This window comes from Gigantopelta aegis, chromosome 6, assembly GCF_016097555.1.
Source record: "Gigantopelta aegis isolate Gae_Host chromosome 6, Gae_host_genome, whole genome shotgun sequence".
Classification (NCBI taxonomy): Eukaryota; Metazoa; Mollusca; class Gastropoda; order Neomphalida; family Peltospiridae; genus Gigantopelta; species Gigantopelta aegis.
This window is the reverse complement of record NC_054704.1, coordinates 86023306-86044265: the sequence shown is the minus strand read 5'-3', so window position 1 is coordinate 86044265 and position 20960 is coordinate 86023306. Positions and strand designations below refer to the sequence as shown.

At 37.1% G+C, this 20960-nt stretch overlaps 2 protein-coding genes across 3 annotated transcripts in view; one reads left to right on the top strand and one right to left on the bottom strand.

The window, feature by feature from the left end:
- The window catches only part of LOC121374764 (circadian locomoter output cycles protein kaput-like), a 50731-nt gene extending 39998 nt beyond the window's left edge, over positions 1-10733 (top strand). The window contains exons 12-15 of the mRNA XM_041501872.1: positions 1933-2195; positions 3863-3946; positions 6449-6632; positions 7670-10733. Of these exons, the coding sequence (XP_041357806.1) occupies positions 1933-2195; positions 3863-3946; positions 6449-6632; positions 7670-7887 (749 nt within the window). The 3' untranslated portion in view covers positions 7888-10733. The remainder of the gene's footprint in view (positions 1-1932; positions 2196-3862; positions 3947-6448; positions 6633-7669) is intronic.
- Positions 10734-15377: 4644 nt separating this feature from the next.
- The window catches only part of LOC121374911 (protein SCAF11-like), a 34610-nt gene continuing 29027 nt past the window's right edge, over positions 15378-20960 (bottom strand). The window contains exons 9-11 of one of the 2 annotated variants that reach the window (XM_041502044.1): positions 20545-20627; positions 17871-17985; positions 15378-16030 (exon numbers count right to left, since the gene is read on the bottom strand). In XM_041502044.1, the coding sequence (XP_041357978.1) occupies positions 15894-16030; positions 17871-17985; positions 20545-20627 (335 nt within the window). In that variant the 3' untranslated portion in view covers positions 15378-15893. The remainder of the gene's footprint in view (positions 16031-17870; positions 17986-20544; positions 20628-20960) is intronic. The other variant, XM_041502045.1, reaches the window with a different exon arrangement.

Here is a 20960-nt window from a genome sequence, read left to right as displayed (position 1 = left end):
TGAATATATAGACACTCATATTCTAAACAAGAAAATATATTTGACATGTAAGTTTAATCATAGAAATATTTTATTAGTCGGAAACATCTTGCAATGCAGCAAACTCAGGAATGTCCCTTTAAAGGACAATGAAACCTGCTCTAGCGACCACTTGTATTAAGCAGCTACTTACATGGACGTATGGGTTCCCATTTTTGTAGGTGGTGTGTGTGTGGAGTGGGGGGCAGACACACTGTTTTTAGCCTTAATTAAACGAAAATGGCTAATAATGTGGGTAGAATGATGGAAATACTTGATGAAAAGGTGTCAGGCCAGCTCATTTTATCCCGATATTGATATCATTTTTGCCGGAATATGAGGATTTCTTCCATCACTAGGAGGGGCAGTCCCCCCCCCCCCCCCCCCCGCCATATCTCATTATGCTTATGCTTACCTGTGTTTAAAAGGCCACATTTTTATCCTTCCAAATCATCTAATACAGTATACACTGACCTGTATTAAGCAGGCACCTATCAAGCTTTTTGATACGGTACTCGCTTTGGTGGAAACTTAACACAGGTTTGGCTGTGTGTTAAACTAAACTCAAAGCAACTCAGATGTATTATAAAGACTTCTCATATCAGTTAGAGTCATTAAATATGCTAAACTTTCACAAAAACTTGATCATTTAAGGTATATTAAATACATACTTATAGGATATTAAACTCGCTTCCATTTCGTATCATGTTTATGTCCCGAGTGAAATCATTTTCAATTGTCAGGGGAGGGGAGGGGGCAACTCAAATTCCATCATTCTACCCATAATATTAGTTAAAATCCATCTAAAAATGCATAGTGATTTGTTTGCAACCCTACATAACTGTTTGATAGTAATGCTAATATGAATAAATGTTGTAATCCAGATTCTGGCATTTTCGTTTAATTCAGGCAAAAATCAGCCTCGTACGCTTATGAATACTTAAACCAAAACTTTATCAGATACATTAAATCTACTGAACTCATTGACAACGTTAATCCCAACATTCAGTTGTTATTGCTATTGCACCGGCCTCGGTGGCGCAGTGGTTAAGCCATCGGACTACAGGTTGGTAAGTACAAGGTTCACAACCCCGGTACCGGCTCCAACCAGGGTAGTTCTGTACTTAAGGTGATCTCAGGGCTAAGATTGCTTCATGGAACGGGGCCCAGAACAATTCTTATGAGTCCGTCAGGGTTAATACAGAAAAACATAATCCATTATTTGAAACGTTGGCCCCATGTATTGTTTAAAAGTATGGGGAAAAGAGGTTTTTTTAAAGTATGTTTTCTTTAATGACAACACTAAGAGCACATTGATCCATCAACCATCAGCTATTGGATGTCAAACATTTGGTAATTCTGACATATAGTCTCACAGAGCAAACCCACTACATTTTTCCATTAGTAGCAAGGGATCTTTTATACACACCATCCCACATACAGGATAGCACACACCACGACCTTTGGTATAGCAGTCATGATGCACTGGCTGGAATGAGAAATAGCCCAAATGGGCCCACTGACAGGGTAAAAGGAAATGGTTGATTTAACGACGCACTCAACACATTGTATTTACGGTTATATGGCGTCGGACATATGGTTAAGGACCACACAGATATTGAGGGAGGAAACCCACTGTCGTCACTTCGTGGGCTACTCTTTTCGATTAGCAGCAAGGGATCTTTGACATGTACCATCCCATAGACAGGATAGCACATACCGGATAGCACATACCACAGCCTTTGATGTACCAGTTGTGGTGCACTGGCTGAAGCGAGAAATAGCCCAATGGGCCCACTGACGTGGATCGATCCCAAGCATCAAGCGAGCACGTTACCGCTGGGCTACATCCCGCCCCTGACAGGGTAAAAAGTATGAAAACTTCAATGTGGTGTTTGGTTGAATTTCAGACATAAATCGTGCTGAGAGCACAGAGTCGTCACAGATGCCTGCACTCCACAGAGATGGACATGAACCAAGGCAAGAAGGTCATGTCCTTGAACAACCTTCAGGCACTCCTGGAGCAGCAGCAGCAGCAGCAACAGCAGCAGCAGCAGACGATCAACGCGATGAGTGAAAACCTGCCGCCAGACATCCAGCAGATCCTGTCGGCGATAGTTCCCTCCAATGCCATGGGTGTACACAACAACCTCGTAACACACCCATCCATTCACCAGGTACGTTTCATATCGGACTGAGTAATTGATCGATTAACTCGTCGATCCATTGATGCATTGGTACAAATTGTTATGTATTTATACAATTACACATTACAAATACAAAAGTGTTTACTAGTATTCAACTTTAAGGCCTCCAGCCCACAGTACATCTATTTTGCTCAGTTGCATATATACCAATTTAAATGCTACATATAAAGATGGTATTCATTGAAGTTTTAATACAGTATATAAGTACATGAAGTACATGTACCGTTACAAACATGGCATATATTCCAGTTGAAGTACTAAAACCATTTTACAAAAAAAAAAAAAAAATAATAATAAAATGAAATCGGATAAAAAGCTAAAAAACCCATCAAATTCCTTCAAACATGGCATACATTAAAGTATATAACGAAATACTATTAATAGTAACATCCAATATACACTATTTGTGTATTTATTTTATATCCTACTTTGATGTATTTATATGTGGAATATGCATTGAAATTATCAGCTATCCATGGTTGCATTGCCAACAGATTTGCCGTAAACAAACGCTGCCGAAATAAACATATTAATGTTCATATCCATGTTTACTTACATCAACGGGATCTTGCTTCATCTTAGAACATTTAATTTTTAAAGATATATTGTTTCATTCTCACACAATTAATATTGTCTTGGGCACACACCGTGGCCATCTGGGTTCTGTCTATGAGCGGGGTTAATGACTAGTTGTTAGTAAGAGACATATTGGTGATAGTATGGCCTTATACCTCCCAATCTGTTCTGAAGTTCTCGGTTCAAATTTGACCAAAACAGACACATGGTTACCTTCCTTACCTGTCGTTGTGCCCCGAAAATCGAACGTTGTCGATGGTAAGAAAAATGCTATAATGTTATACCTGGTTTGATACGCGATTTTTTTCTTTTTCTTTTGCCTTGGTGCCCCTCCAACTCCATGGTGCATTTTTAGTGCAGTTCAGTATACTAGTACTTACTAGTACTTGGACTTAAATCATCGATTTGTGTTGTAAACCAAAAGCAACACTTGCCATCACCCCCCACCCCCATCAAATTTAAATTCGACCCATGGCGATTTAGTTGTCGTTAAACAGAACCAAAAAAAAAAAAAAGGTTTTAATTACAATAGTAATAATAATAATAATAATAATAAATAATAATAATAAATCAATGAGAATATAAGACTCCATCATATGCGGTCATGTTGGATAGAAAAAGTACACCCGAGGTGGTAAACATTTCGACCTGGGATGAGGCGTGTACTTTTTCTATCCCACGTGACTGCATATGATGGGAGTCTTTTTTTCTTATTCATTCAGTAAATAAACCAATATTTTACACGAACAAAGATGGCTGAGCAAGTAACTTTTTTTATTTGACCATTTTATCATAAATAAACTACACTATCGTATTTGCCATGTTTGTTTCATGTGTTAAATAATATTTAACACTACAAAATATTAATTTAAAACTGTGTCTAATGACCTCACGTCACCACCTCACATTAATATAATGTCATATATTACAAATGACTTCATGTTAAACGCAAGCGTGTGATATCCCATGTAAGATAGACATTTCTTACATGGCTTTCTTTCATGGGATAGCTCTGTTCCATATATATATTTGAGGATGAGAGAATGTTTTATATTTTCCAGCCGTCCAACTCAATGACAATGAGAAATTTACAGACGATGGCCAACAGTGTGTCGACGATGTCTCTGACGCCAAACAATCACCAGGTGGGTAGATGATTAGATGGGATTAGGTAGTGAAAATACTGATCCAATGCTCGTGTCTGTATGTGCCGATTACTGTGTAATAATAACCAAGTTGGAAGTACTTCTCCCTGTAAGTGGTGGGACATAGCCCAGTGGTAAAGTGCTCGCTTGATGCATGGTCGGTTTGGGATCGATCTCTGTAGGTGGGTACATTGGGTTATTTCTCGTTCCAGCTAGTGCACCACGACTGGTATATTAAAGGCTGTGGTATGTACTATCCTGTCTGTGGGATGGTGCATATAAAAGATCCCTTGCTACTAATGAAAAAATGTAGTGGGTTTCCTCTCTATGACTGTCAAAAATGACCATGTTTGACATGCAATAGCCGATGATTAATAAATCAATGTGCTCTAGTGGTGTCATTAAACAAAACCAACTTTCTCCCTCTAAATACATTGTACGATATTTCTGACAAACAATTAGTTTCTTGCTTAAAATGTTATTCTTTATACATCCGTGTGTGGATTCAGACATCTGTGTGTTTATGGAACCTGTAGAAAGGTTTTGGAGCCTGAACTCTTAACCGCTACAAATGTGGCAGTCCTCCTGAAGACAAAATTGGAACCATATATGAGTCAAGATCAGCTCTCCCCTGTAGACAAAGTACTTGACAGTGAGTCCTGTGAGTGTTCAGTTTTGCGTTTTACTTCAAAGTATACCGGCCTCGGTGGTGTCGTGGCAGGCCATCGGTCTACAGGCTGGTAGGTACTGGGTTCGGATCCCAGTCGAGGCATGGGATTTTTAATCCAGATACCGACTCCAAACCCTGAGTGAGTGCTCCGCAAGGCTCAATGGGTAGGTGTAAACCACTTGTACCGACCAGTGATCCATAACTGGTTCAACAAAGGCCATGGTTTGTGCTATCCTGCCTGTGGGAAGCGCAAATAAAAGATCCCTTGCTGCCTGTCGTAAAAAGAGTAGCCTATGTGGCGACAGCGGGTTTCCTCTAAAAACAGTGTCAGAATGACCATATGTTTGATGTCCAATAGCCGATGATAAGATAAAAAATCAATGTGCTCTAGCGGCGTCGTTAAATAAAACAAACTTTACTTTACTTTTACTTCAAAGTAAAAGGTAAAGATTCTGCCAGCATTGCCAACTAGTAGGCCTAGCTGTCTGTTTCAATAACACAAGTTGATACATTGTTCGACAGTTATTCCATTTAGTTTTAGACAATGATTGTTTAGTATTTACTATGTACATAGAGAATGCTGCATGTATGAAAACTAAACCAAAGCGAGTTAGATATGTTTTTTCGAGTTGTAAAATATTATAAATGGTATCCAGAACGGACACAAAAGTGGTATAATCTATTTGTTACATATCCTCAAAAACAGATTTAAAATCAATTTAAATTTCTTCATAACTGAAACTTATTTACAATGCTTGTGCTTGCTGTTAACTTATACATCACAAAGCAATAGTTTCGATCATGGTGATACATATATGTGTTATTGTTGTGTAATTTAATAAATAACATACTATATTCTCATCAAAGGATTGTGTGTGCACGAATCTTATTTCTGTCTTGTTGTGGTGAATATTATTACCAAACACAGTGATGCAGCTTTCCGACATGCATATGTTAATCATTCTAGGAAAAGCAAAGGACTAATATATTAATTATTCTGTTCTAAGATATGACGTGACACTTCAAATATCATTTTGGCTGTCTGTTCACCAGAGAGCAGTGAATCAAAATGGAAGGAAGGAAATGTTTTATTTAACAACGCACTCAACACATTTTATTTATGGTTATATGGCATCAGACATATGGTTAAGGACCACACAGATATTGAGAGAGGAAACCTGCTGTCACCACTTCATGGGCTACTCTTTTTGATTAGCAGCAAGGGATCTTTTATATGCACCATTCCAAAGACAGGATAGTACATGCCATGGCCTTTGTTACACCAGTTGTGGAGCACTGGCTGGAACGAGAAATAGCCCAATGGGTCCACCGACAGGGATCGATCCTAAACCGACCCGTAAAACATATAGACATCACATTTTTATGGTTTTATTAATACATTAACATACTGATGAACATTGAGCAATAATATTCCATAAACATCACTGAATATGCATAGCAGTCCCGAGTCTTATCTGTTTGTATAATCATACAAAACAAACTTGGTGGGGGGCAGATAAAAAGTGAAAGTAGATGATCTGCCTAACAGTGAAGAACACTCGGTATGAATGGAGACAAATATACTGAATGACAAAAGAAATGAAAATATTTAACTTTCTTTAATTTATTTAAAATTATTAAGTTTGATTCATATTAATTCTGTATGTAGACTATAGATATGTGGCAATTTAAGAGGCGGCTACTAGGTTAAGTTTCTTGACATAATTTCATGAATGTTTGTTTTGATGTAGACTGAATATATGTGGCAACTTAGTGTAGGTAACTGCTATTTGAGGTTTCATCCCATAATTTGATGACTGTTTGCGTTTCAGTCGCCTGAATCCTACTTGACGACGGTTCACAGACTGTTTGAGGATGAGCTGCGCCAAACATCTGACCAGCTGCGCAGCGCCATCTTGTGGCAGCAGCAGCAACTGATGATCATCACAGACCACCTGAGACACGTCCAGCAGCACCAGGCGCCGCCAATACAGGGACTAGCAGTCGACAGTACAGGTGAGCATACGCAAACTCTTTCAGGCCTCTAGATTTCACGGAAACAATCGTCTTCACTAGTGTAATCACAGAACCGATAGTCTGTTAGACCAAACCATTATCATTAATCCACCATTACTATAATTACGAGAGAGAGAGAGAGAGAGAGAGAGAGAGAGAGAGAGAGAGAGAGAGAGAGAGAGAGAGAGAGGAAGAGAGAGAGAGAGAGAGAGAGAGAGAGAGAGAGAGAGAGAGAGAGCGCGCGCACACCAGATCATCAATTTTTGCTTTGAAGTCTATCTTCTTTATAGAGTTTCTATTGCATTGTTATGAAACTTGGTATAATGATCCTCTGGGGCACACTAATAGAGATACATTTAAGAAATTTAGAATTTTGGTACTTTTATTAAATGTTTTTAAAATTTAAATTGAAAATTCTCTGGGGCAGACTTCACAAACTAATAGAAGATATTTTGGAAATTTTTTATAGTTTTTATTGGATAGTCTCGTCTTCACAAACAGAGAGATATTTTGAAGAAAAAAAGTTTTATTAAATGTTTTTAAAATTTATATTGAAAAGTTGAGTCTATCTTCTCCTAGACAGTTCATCAAATAGTTCTGAAATTTGGTACTCTGATTCTCTGGGGCAGTCTTTAGAAACCAATAAGGAAATACTTTTGAATTTATATTAAATTTTTAAAATTTAAATAAAAATTTAACATTGAAAATTTTTGAAATCTATTTTCTCCTAGTTTTAAATTTAAAAGATTTAAATAATTTTTTTAACTCTGCTATGACATTCATCATTGGTGCTTTTCTAATAATGATTTGCCTGGTGTCTGTCTGTTGACATCTGTCCATTAACTTTTACTTTGAAGTCTTATCTTCTTAGAGAGTTTTATTGGATTGTTCTAAAATTTCATACAATGATCCTCCATTGGCCACAAAACCTGCCCTTCAAAATTCCCAGCACATTCATCTGTACTGATGAACACATAAAAACATACATATAGATAGCAGCTATAATTTTATTTATTTATTTCCTATTTAATTTGCAGTGATGAGACCTGATGCACACATGATGATGCCGCACCAGTCTGGACAGATGATGCTAAATGATGCCAGCTCCAATCACATGATGCTACCCACAAGTACTGAAGGTACCAACAACTCATGCCACCAGTCAATGGACCCCTGTATGTCATTCCAGCTACATGTTGTGCCTGAAGATGAAAAAATTAACTTTTCCCCAGGAGACTTGTCCGATTCCTGTTAATGAAGTTATCATCAAGGGACAAAAAGGGCATAAAGATTTCATTGTGAATGTTTATGATTTCATTGTTACTGGGCATATGTGAACAGTTATTGATAATGACATTAATAGACAAAAGGACATAAAGATTATGAATGTTCACTCTGTACAGGAATTGAACAACAATTGTTATTACCGGTAATGGATGTTGACAGTAATTGTGTGAACTGTTATATTCCTCTTATGATTGTTTCATTGTAAGAAATGTGACCTGTTATCTGTTATTTGTGTTTAAATTAAAGGACAAAATTTCTCTTTGTATTGAATACAGTAAAACCTGCCCTGTGACCACCTATGATTAACAGCCACGTGGTTTAAGTGGTCATTTTTAACTAGTTAGGACAGCTTTAACTAATTCAACTTAAATAATAATAAAAAAAATTATTATCACCAACATATTCCTGAATTTTTAAAATAAAGATTCACATGTACAAAGTATATATCACAAGTATAAAGCCATAAGAAATGAATTCCCAAAATTAAACTTCAATTTTCAGTTTTTATTTCTTGTTCTTTAATGACATTTTAAAACCCACCTACCGAATTCCAACTATTTTTATACTGATACCATTTTCTATAGATGTTCTAATATCAGATTAGATTGTTGCACTAAAATACATTGTTGTAAATGTGTGTGATGTCTCCAGTGAACTTCCATATATATCTTTGACATTTACCATTTGACTTAAAAAAAGAAAACAGTCCAACCCTTAAGGCAGTAATCAGTCACTGTATTTACCATGCAGTCCAACAAAAACAAAGTTGAATAATCATACTTATTCAGTTTTGTTAGGTAAATGTTAGGTGAACATGCAGTTTCATATAGAAAAGATTTTGCACTATGATGTCATATACTTGACACCATTCTTTGTAAACCATATGTCCAACACCATATAACCGTAAATAAAATGTGTTGAGTGTGTCGTTAAATAAAACATTTCCATTCTTTGTAAGACACCAAAGGCGTATGGGCTCCCATTTTTATAGGAGGCTTTTACCTGAATTAAACAGAAATGCCAGAATTTATTCAACAACATTTATTGATATTAGCATTACTGCCAAACAGCTATATAGGGTTGTAAACGAATCGTTGCACATTTTTCAACTAATTTTGAGGGTAGAATGATGGAAATACATTGTAAAAAGGTCTCAGGTTAGTACATTTTGCCCGAATATTTATATATCTTTTTCCCCAAATTTGAGATTTTGACATAAAGTGTATGTAATTAAAAACCTAGTCTGAAATAAGAGTCAGGGTTATGTTACTTGGTCTATATTTTTCGTCACCCATCTTGCCAATGTATATAAGGATTGCAGGATAAAAATCTGTGAGGAAATGTATAATTTTTTTCACTCCGCCCAAGTCTGATTGAAAAATCCACTAAGCTTACGCTTGTGGTTAGACTGATTGAATGAAAGGGTTAATATGAGGGGCCATTATGTGGTTGAATGAAAGGGTTAATATGAGGGGCCATTATGTGGTTGAATGAAAGGGTTAATATGAGGGGCCATTATGTGGTTGAATGAAAGGGTTAATATGAGGGGCCATTATGTTTCCTTAGTGGCCATTGTGTTTTATTTGGGGCTGTTCATAATTAACATTTTTATAAGTGTACAAAGAGTCAAGCCAATATGTATTAACATGCTCATATACATTTAGAGTTTCGAGCATGTCTGTCTCGGGTCCGGTATCTGGATAACCAGTGACCTGACCTGGGACAGAAGTACAAAGAGAACAAGTTTTCTTTTGCATTCCACCTCCCCTTTTAAAAACAAAGTGTACATATAAAGAGTATACATATAAAGTGTTGAGTTTTAATAGATTTGAGGGGTGTGTTTTTTTTAAATATATGCTGGCAAATAATATACTCTCACCCAACTAGCAGACACTTTCTTAATGTTTATGAAAATGTTAATATCTGTGAACAGTTTGGTAGATCATAAAGTAACCGACAGAAGGCTGAGTCGATCTGTTTTCTGTGAGATTGTATATTTTTGTATTGTAAATAGTACACACATTGTACAGGTGGATTCTAGCAGCTGGCTGTTACAGTATCCCTAAGAGAGTGTGCTCACTGTTCTAGGTGATCAGTAAACACAGCCCATTGTTTGTGCAATATTTCATTTCTAATTTTTCATTTTCTCTTGTATTATTACTGTCTTGTGTTCAACAAGGTGTAGTATGTAGATATTACAGTGAAGATTATTTATTTATTTTGTATTCAAATACACTGTACTGATAACATTTTGTACACTTTTTACTTTTTTATGTCAAGAACTGTGTAATATGGTGAACAACCTATGTTTTCAAAGGATATTTTGCTACAAACATTTTGAATTTTGTACTTGTACATTATAGGTGACCAGTTTTTGTTGATATTTTGAGCAAATTATTAAAAGATGGTCATCAACATAAAAGCTAGAAACCCTAATGTTAGGCCTACTAGATGCAGTCTTGGATCAAAATGTATTTGATACTTAATATGTGCAATTTCCAAGCACCATCTGCTTGCATATGGATTTACTTTGATCAAATTCCTATCCCAGCTAATGTTTAACTAACATTTTAACCATCAACATACACACAAAAAGCGTTACATTTCTGGGCTGTAGCTAAGGGGAGAGGGGCAGATGAATTCTTGGAATGAACAAGCATGGAAGGTGTATGGAAGGTGCAAGACCAATCTAATTTTAAAATTAGCTCCACTATTACATGTGGATCTAACAGCAGCCCGTTGGAGCTCATGTCCAGTTGACCTTTCATTCGACCAAACAAAACCTTACTTGCAAAATCATGCCAGTGATCTGAAAAGAATTTGAAAACATTCGGAATTATGCCAAGGGTATATGAAATGATTCGGGTGAATTACGAAGTATGCCGGAAACTAATTTCAATATAAAATTTTATATAAAATTCCTTTCAAGACGAAAAAAATACCTGTGATGGAATAACCATAAAATCTGTTTATACTAGTATACAATCCAGAGTTTATTACTGCACTTTCCCCCTGTTTTTTCAATGTTGAAATAGACCAACAAGTTTGCCTTTTGCACAAATAGTCTCGTCCGATATTTTTAGAGTTTGTATGCTCCCGAATAACGCTATAAAAGGCGAAGTGTAATTGGTCGATATTTAAATTGTTATTTATAGATGAAATGTCACCTGGACATGGGGTTCCACGCAGTGCTGTTAGATCTACTGGTGAGACCAGTAGAGATAATTTTAATCAGATTGGTGCAAGACACTAGGAGGTCTGGAGGCATGCCCCCCAGGAAACTTGAAATCTAGACACCCTGAGATACCATTTTGCAGTCATTTACATAATTAAAACTCCTCAAACGGTTAAGAAGAGGATTTTCTTTAAGTTTCTATTATTTTTACCCACTAGCTACGACCCTGCATTTCTTTTGGTAATGTATATTTTCCCAGTGTCCCGCAGAAACATCTTATCTTATTGTGTGTATTTGTGAGTGAGCAAGTGTGCGTGTGTGTTTTCATGCCTACATAATCAAGAGGGAAAAAAGCTTTTGTCAAACCAAAAGCCCAACCCTAAGCAACTATCTGCCACTAGGTCCAGATGTGCAATAGTTTTTTTTTATAAATGAACACTGAATAGATACAAATAATGTGTTACCAGGGTACTTACAAATATGCACATGTATTATTATTATCTAAACCTATTGTCAGTAGTTGCAAAGAAGACATATTTTGAGTTAGTCACCCTCTCACCCAAAACTGCATCTAGAAAAGATATGGTCAAACGACAGTGAGACATATTAGTACACTAGATTCTGATAACTTTTTTTTATTTTTTTTATTGATAAAACCTTCATTTTTTTCATGTTGGCTACGTTCATTACCAAATCATATTACCAGTTCTTATTGTTGTTGTTTCTAAAAAATCAAATAAAGATTGAAAAAAAAGAATATGTTGTTATTGTATTATTTATTTGTAGTAGTGGGTATTTAAAGCTGCAATGCTCGCATAGATGCTTCATTTCCATTTTGACGTGGACGAGTTACAAGATGCCAAGACTAAGCCTGCTGAATCGAAACATTGCAATAGGCCGCCTCTAGTTAGGTGAATCGCAGTCAGCAGTCACATGCCACATGAACGTCCATCAGAACAGCATTTCACGTCTCTGGGGCAGGTACCAGCAGTTTCAATCAGCTGAAGACCGGCCCAGAAGTGGAAGACCTCACATAACAACTGCAGCACAAGATCGCTACATCCGGGTTCTGCACTTGCGTCACCGAACTGCCACAGCAACGAACATTGCTGGATGCATACCTGGTTTGAGAAGGGTGTCTGCACAAACCATTCGGAACAGACTTCAAGAAGCTGGTTTACAGGCAAGGAGACCGTATGTTGGCCCCGTCCTGCGACGTCAACATCGACATTTACATGTTCGCTGGAGCACTAATGTACAGGGTTGGAACTTGGGAAACTGGCGGCAAGTATGGTTTAGAGACGAGTCACATTTCCTTCTACAGCGACGTGATGGACGACAACGTGTTTACAGATGCTGCAATGAACGTTTTGCCAACAACTGTGTCGCCCAAGTTGACAGATTCTGTGGAGAGAGTGTCATGATGTGGGGAGCCATCTCATAACACTGGCAGAAGTGAACTTGTGTTTGTACAAGGCAACCTGACAGGTGTACGCTACCGGGATGAAATTCTTCGCCGTCACATGCTTCCCATTTTGGATCAACAAAAAGAACTCTTTCAGCAGGACAATGCCAGGCCGCATACGGCATGTGTAACAATGGATTACCTACAGAATGAGAACATTAATGTGCTGCCATGGCCATCCAAATTGCCAGATCTCAACCCCATTGAACATCTATGGGACGAACTGGACAGACGTGTACACCAGCGTGACACGGAGCCTCAGACACTTCCACAACTGTCACATGCACTGCAGGAAGAATGGGCCAGGGTTCCACGTCCCCGGATTCAGACTCATTCAGTCTATGCCAAGGAGATGTCGCGCAGTGATTGCTGCTGCTGGTGGCTACACAAGGTACTGATTTCAGCGCCCTCGTGCGATGCTGTTTGGTGACAAAAATGCCTCCACTGCCGTCGGTCCATAGCAAGAATATTGTCACATACTCATGTCAAATTTGACTGTGATACGATCATAAATAACGAAATTATGCCACTTTGTATTAAAGAGATAAATCCATGAATATTTTGCCTATGCGTTTCCTTTTTGACAGAGTATATAAACGTGTGTTAAAATAAAGATAAACACTGTAAACCTCATAGGCCTATTATTGCACATTGGTGGTAGTTCAAAACAAAAGATGAACAGCCCAAACATGACCACAAGACAGAAAGGTGTCACTGAAAACATAGTTCAGAGGATACTAAACTTGGTGTCAGTTACGTATTAGCATGTGTATTTCCTGTATGATTTTCCACTTGCAATAAATTTTTCTTTTTCAAAAGAACTTTAATTTCAATATCCAGTTGTCAAAGTTCAACAAATCCGCTACATGCAAGGTACATGATACACACATCAGGAGTTTGATGGATAACCACATCTATATTAATGAATATGTTACGGGTATGATTCAATTCTAATTGTGTGAAATATTTGCAATGGGATGGATGAACACTTTATTTTGGACCAACCACCATCCCAAATTGTTCCTACAGGTTTGATGGTCCTGTATGCATTTGTATATAAGAAATCGTCCGGACAAGGATTTACTGTTATGTGCAGTAGACCATGAAAAGTAGATCAGTGACCTAGTAATAGAACACAACACACCACCATCCCAAGTTGTTCCTACATGTGAGGTTTGATGGTCCTGTATGAATCTGTATACAATATATGGTCCAGACAAGGATTTACCGTTATGTGCAGTAGACCATGAAAAGTAGGTCACAGTGACCTAGTAATAGTATGCGACATACCACCATCCCAAGTTGTTCCTACATCTGAGGTTTGATGGTCCTGTATGCAAGATATGGTCGGGACAGGGATTTACTGTTATGTGTAGTAGACTGAAAAGTAGGTCACAGTGACCTAGTAATAGTATGTGACACACCACTATCCTAAGTTGTTCCTACATGTGAGGTTTGATGGTCCTGTATGCATCTGTATGCAAGATATGGTCCAGACAAGATGTATGGACTGATGGACAACGCTATACCATAATACGACCCAAAAACCTAGCACATAACGCTTCTATTTTCAGAATGCTGGAAAACTGTTGATGTAAAATTGCTGTTGGAAATGTTTTCTTTGATGTGTATGAATATTTTAAGAAGAAAAAAATGTAATAAGAAACAATTACCTTCTGCACACAAGTAGTACCTGAATGCAAGGTTTGGTGATCCTAATTTAATAAGGAAATGTCATGGAAAACAAAAATTAATGGACAGACGGACAGATGGACATACATACAGACCTTAATATGAGCTAACAAAGACATGCATATACAAATGGGTCTGAAGTGAAACTATGGTAAGATTGTTTATTGTGTACGAAGCCAAAACAATTGTGCTAGAATGTCCTATCATCAACCTTTGTATACCGACAAACAAAAACCCACCCAAAAACATGATAAGGCAAGCTATTTAAGGTAGTTATTTATTTGAAGCAAACTTTTTGTCTGCATAAATTGCAATTTCATTTGCAATTTCAAATTTCATAGAAATTAGATGATACAATTTTTAAATGCTAGATTAAGTTGACAGTTCACTCAAGCTTTGCTTAGAAACCAGTGAAAACCTTCAAATAAAGCTACATTACACCAAACATTGTATACATGGAATACAAAAATCTGCATTGGAGAAACACAAGATGCTATATCACAGTTTATATAAAGGTTTATTTACAAACTCATCAATTCATTTAGTACAAAGCTTATTGTACATTCACTACTGCAATAGGTGGATCAATGTCAGAAATGGCTTCCCTCTTGGAAGGAGAGGGATAAACCCTTTTATAGTTCTAGAAATTTACATACATGGACAGGGAACCATGTGTGTCCTTGGGGAAACAAGAAAATACGATATTTTGTTTTTCAAAATGTACAATTTAACAAGACTGTTGACAAATGTTTCCATACTGTATTATGTGTGGCATCCTTATTGATATAAACTTACATATTACATACAAAACAAAGTAAGCGAATGTTTAACACAAAGTACAATGGGTCCCAACACTGTTATTCAATAGGGCCAATGTTGCAGTCGACTTCATGAGTCAACACACCATTTCTGTACTTCCCTAGCCAGTAAATCGCCTGATCTCTCCACCACTTAACATTATAGCACTTCTAAGGAGTCAGGAAGGAAGGAAATGTTTCATTTAACGACGCACTCAACACATTTTATTTATGGTTATATGGCATCAGACATATGGTTACAGACCACACAGATATTGAGACAGGAAACCCGCTGTCGCCATTCATGGGCTACTCTTCAATTAGCAGCAAGGGATCTTTTATATGCACCATACCACAGAGAGGAGAGTACATATCACGGCCTTTATTACACCAGTTGTGGAGCACTGGCTGGAACGAGAAAAAGCCCAATGGGGCCACCGACGGGGATCAATCTAAAGAGTAGTAACCCGTCAGTTCATTTCTAGAATGCCAACCACTCACATGTTTAGGAGGCCCAGAACTTGTGAACAATTTGACTGGTACCATCATATTCTAAAGCACATCACGTTCATCTAATGTTTGGCACAAAAAAACCCAGTCTAGCAGTGAACAAGTCTCATTTGTCAAGCATGCTGTAATATACATCTTAGACACATGATATTTACATTTAACAATATTTACACAATTTTAATTTTAGATACTTTAAACAAGATCAAAATCAGTGTTTCTTTCATTTCAGCTCTAAGTATGTACAAAACTGTTTTATACAACAAAAGACATTCATCCAGTAATTTTGTGATACAGTCTTCATAAATAAATTACTCTTTAATGGGACTTTTTTCTCTTTATTGTTTCTGTTTTTCCAAAAAGGCTATTCGTGTTTGAAATCGGTCCATGCCTAAATCACTAGCCAGTCGGTCTCTCTCTGTTTCATTATTACCTTGCAGAATCTTATCATCGTCAGCTGTCCATGCAGGAAAACCTAAAAGAAAAGTTCAGTATGCCATAAAAATGAAATAAACATTTCCAAATACCCTGAAAACATTACTTAATCAGTAGTGATGATACTTGGTCAAAGTAGGGAAGTAAGTATGTATCTCTGAGGTAATGCAACTCAACTGATGTGCGACAGGTCATATGACTGCCACCCCGCACCTCCTCACTGCATCCAATGGGGGTTTTCATCTCAACCCCCATTGGGCTATTTTCTCATTCCAGCCAGTGCACCACGACTGGTATATCAAAGGCTGTGGTATGTACTACTCTGTCTGCGGGATGGTGCATATAAAAGATCCCTTGCTGCTAATCGAAAAGAGTAGCCCATGACGTGGCGACAGTGGGTTTTCTCTCTCAATATCTGTGTGGTCTTTTAACCATATGTCTGATGCCATATAACCATAAATAAAATGTGTTGAGTGCATCGTTAAATAAAACATATCTTTCTTTCTTTTTTTCATCTGAACCTGTGCCTGTTATACCAAAGGCCATGGTATGTGCTGTCCTGTCAGAGAATATACATCTTTCATTACTGCTATTCTATATATTAGACAAAAAAGTTGATATAATTTGAAATCCTCAGTTTAAAATGAACAAAGTGTCATCAGTTATTTGTTTTCTTTATAAAACATGTCAGAGTAGTAACAAAAATTGTTATTAAAAAATTCCTCATAATGAGCATTACAAATTACAAACAAAAACATGATAAAAATGTTTAAAGCATTCAGCTTTAGAAAACATGCAGATCAAGTGTTTATATATATTGTGGGTATATATACTGTGCTGATAAAGCTTGTAGCTTAAAGTTGCTTTCTCGTCACAGCCAGTGCACCACGACTGGTATATCAAAGGCCGTGGTATGTGCTATCCTGTCTGTGGGATGGTGCATATAAAAGACCCCTTGCTACTAATGGAAAAATGTAACAGGTTTCCTCTCTATGACTGTGTAAAAAAAATGACCATATGTTTGACATCCAATAGCCGATGATTAATAAATCCATGTGCTCTAGTGATGCTGTTAAACAAAACAAGCTTTACTTAAAGGTGCAGACCCTAGGTTCAACTCATAAAAATGGACACTAAGTTTGGTCAATCTACAAACCTGTAACACATTTGGATAAAATCACAATAAAGTTAAACAAGCGTTTATGTCGTAAAAACAGTGAAAATATCCTTAAATACAGACCAGAGTTCATCTCCATAACTGATATTTCTCAGATGCATGTGCATTTGTAAATATATGAAAAATGCATTTTGTGGTATTAGAAACACCAGGATGACCAGAAACATTTCGGATCTATGGAAATGGATAAACTAAAAAAAAAAAAAAAATCTAAGTAATGTCTCAGTTCAATGATCAAAAACGGCTCTAATGGTGAAAAATATGCAGTAGTGTTTACAAACTAGGGTCTGTCACTTGAATGCAGTAAAAGAATTGAATTAAGAAACAGGATATAAATGGCAATTACATTACCAGCTCAGTCTATCCTACTTCAGTATGTGGTATCTGATATTGCAGGCGTCTGTCAAATTCTACCACAATCCATTTAAATGATCAGACAGATGCTTGTTCTCCAAAGATTGTTGTCAGTAATGTTAGAGAAATCTAATTTACAATTTTCATATATGGTAATAAGACAGGAATCAGATGCCTTGATTCCCATTGAAAAAACAAGCTTTGTACTGCAACTGTTAATAATATATATACTGTATGTGCCTTACAAATCTTACCACTTCTATCTACACCCATTCTAAGCTAGTCAGTGTTATGGGCAATATTGCCACTGTTAATGTACATACAGTAATTTATGCCTTACAAAACTTACCAGCTCTGTCTACACCCATCCTAATCCAGTGAATAGTATCAGCAATACTGCCACTATTAACGTACGTACAGTAAGTGGCTTCTTCATTGGTAAGGTTGAATAACTTGGCCAACGCCTGAAATATAACCTACACATGTATCACGTCTAGTTTACACCAATTCCCAGAATAGAATCGAAGATACTTCAAACATTAAAAATATACAAAAAATTAAATTTTGTAATCCAAATTTGTACCTTTAAAAAAGTAGGCAGCAAAATACTAATGTTGTTGGCTATGATGACATCGTATTGAGTGTTTTAAGATTAGAAAGAATACCTTTAGGCCTTTCTAAGTTTTAGGGGCGGGACATAGCCCAGTGGTAAAATGCTAGCCAGCTGTGCTGTTGGTCTAGCCAGCCTCAGTGGCACAGTGGTTAAGCCATCGGACTACAGGCTGGTAGGTACTGGGTTCACAGCCTGGTACCGGCTCCAACCCAGAGCAAGTTTTTAAAGGCTCAGTGGGTAGGTGTAAGGTCGCTACACCCATTTCTCTCTCACTAACCACTAACCAACTAACAACTAACCCACTGTCCTGGACAGACAACCCAGATAGCTGAGGTATGTGCCCAGGACAGCGTGCTTGAACCTTAATTGGATATAAAAGCACGAAAATAAGTTGAAATGAATGAATGTTGGTCGAGGATTGATCCCCATCGCAGCCCTCTACATTGCGACCGATTTGGTCCCATGTGCGACAATTTGTTTTCATTTGGCAACTAAAACATTTCATACTATCTATATGGCTCCAAGATGGAAACGTTAACGTAGAGGGATGCACCAGTGGGCCAATTGGGCTATTTCTCATTCCAGCCTGTGCAGACTGGTATGTCAAAGGACATGGTATGTGTTATCCTGTCTGTGGGAAGATGCATATAAAAGATAGCTTGATACTAATAAAAAAATGTAGCAGGTTTCCTCTGTAAGACTATATATCAAAATTATCAAATGTTTCACATCCAATAGCCAATGATTAACAAATCAATGTGGAGTGGTTAAACATGACAAACTTTAACTGTCTAAGTTTCTACCGACTGATAACAAACTTTAACTGTCTAAGTCTCTACTGACTAATAACAAACTTTAACTGTCTAAGTCTCTACCGACTGATAACAAACTTTAACTGTCTAAGTCTCTACTGACTAATAACAAACTTTAACTGTCTTAAGTCGCTACCGACTGATAACAAACTTTAACTGTCTAAGTGTCTACCGACTGATAACAAACTTTAACTGTCTAAGTTTCTACCGACTGATAACAATTTTCATGAAGAAAACATTATTAGAAATAGGAGTATCAACAATTTTAAAAAGTATATGCTCCATTGTATTTATCACTTTAATATGATCTTTGAACTGTTCTTCGATGAGTACTATGCAATGTGTACAGCAGGGTGTGTATTTTAGTTGCCCCAGGGGAGTGAAAACAACATCGAGCAAGCCAAAACCGTATGCTGAGTAGCACGCCTGTCGACCGAGATTTTGTGCATTCATTACATCGTATTATTTCGGAATGTTCAAAATGTAATGTAACAACCACAAAGTTAGTTTTCATAATAATTCAATTGACTGGTTCTGTGGTATGTATAGTATTCAGCCAAACCAATACGTCTTTTCTGGGGAAATGTAAGGTTCAACCAATGCATTCAAATAAAAAGTATTTTGAACACTTTGGCTGATTTTGTTTACCATAACATTCAAATAAAAAGTATTTTGAACAGTTTTGCTTGATTGGGCAATCGGAAGTCAGTGGGAACTATTATTAAAAATAAAATCATGCCCTATGTGGTTGTTGAAAATAGCTCCATCATTGTTTTTAGAGCAATGCATAAATTGCATTCAACAGTGCTGCGTTTGCAAGTGCATACACTAATATTTGCCATCTCTGCTTCTGCCAATGCCATATCCCGCTTGGGAAGTGTTGGAAGCCAGTCCTAGCTGAATGCATTGCTCGTTTGGAATTCTGATTACACCTGATTACCCAAGTAGCATACCCATTGTTTCCAAATATTAATATCGTTTGAAAATGAGGTGTTGTAATTGTTTGTATGACAGTAATCCGAAGGAAATGTTTTATTTAACGACGCACTCAACACATTTTATTTAGAGTCGACAGTAATCTGAATTAAAAATAAAATAAAATGTGATAACACATGTTTTTAAAGTTTTTATCGTGGAGTTCGCTGTGTTATTTTGGAGCCTGTTTCAATGTATATGTGATGACTGCGCAATAGTACGTACATTTGGCAATTTTAGATTTCCGACATCGTTGAAATAAGCGTCAGTCACATTCACAGGGACGTCATTTCAGTAAACCTATCTTAGGTCCATATGAACGATATCTGGAGTGTGTAGGAGAGTGGAACAAGCCAGTTTTCTCAATATCATTATTTATATGGAATAAGATGGGGTAAAAAACATTTTGTGAGAGGAAACCTGCTACATTTTTCCATTAGTAGCAAGGGATCTTTTATATGCACCATCCCACAGCCTTTAATATACCAGTCGTGGTGCACTAGCTGGAACGAGAAATAGCCCAATGGGCCCACCAACGGGGATCGATCTCAAACCTTCTGCACATCAAGCAGGCGCTTTACCACTGGGATATGTCCAGCCCCTGTTAGAATGATGTTAAATACCTGGATTGTGTTACAGTCTTTGACCAGCTGTTCGTCATCAGAACTGTCCGGACTGTCCACTTCAACAGGTGTATTCGTCTTAGCTGAAACAATAATCCAGACGACAATTTATAACCGGACTGAAGCGATAATGGATATAATGCTTATGCAATAACCCAGACAATTTCAGAGAGGTAAAGCCTTTGTTATTAGAATTGGCTTTGATGGTTAAGCCATTGGACTGAAAAGATGGTGTCGTGGTTAAGCCATCAGACATAATGCTTATGTGATAACCTAAACAATTTCAGAGAGGTAAAGCCATTATTATTATATATTTTTTAATTGCACACAAAAATAGTAGTATTTTGTTATTTCCAAAACACTTTTACTTTTCTTCTTACGTCAAACCAAACCTGATTTTTTTTTTTTTTTTAAAC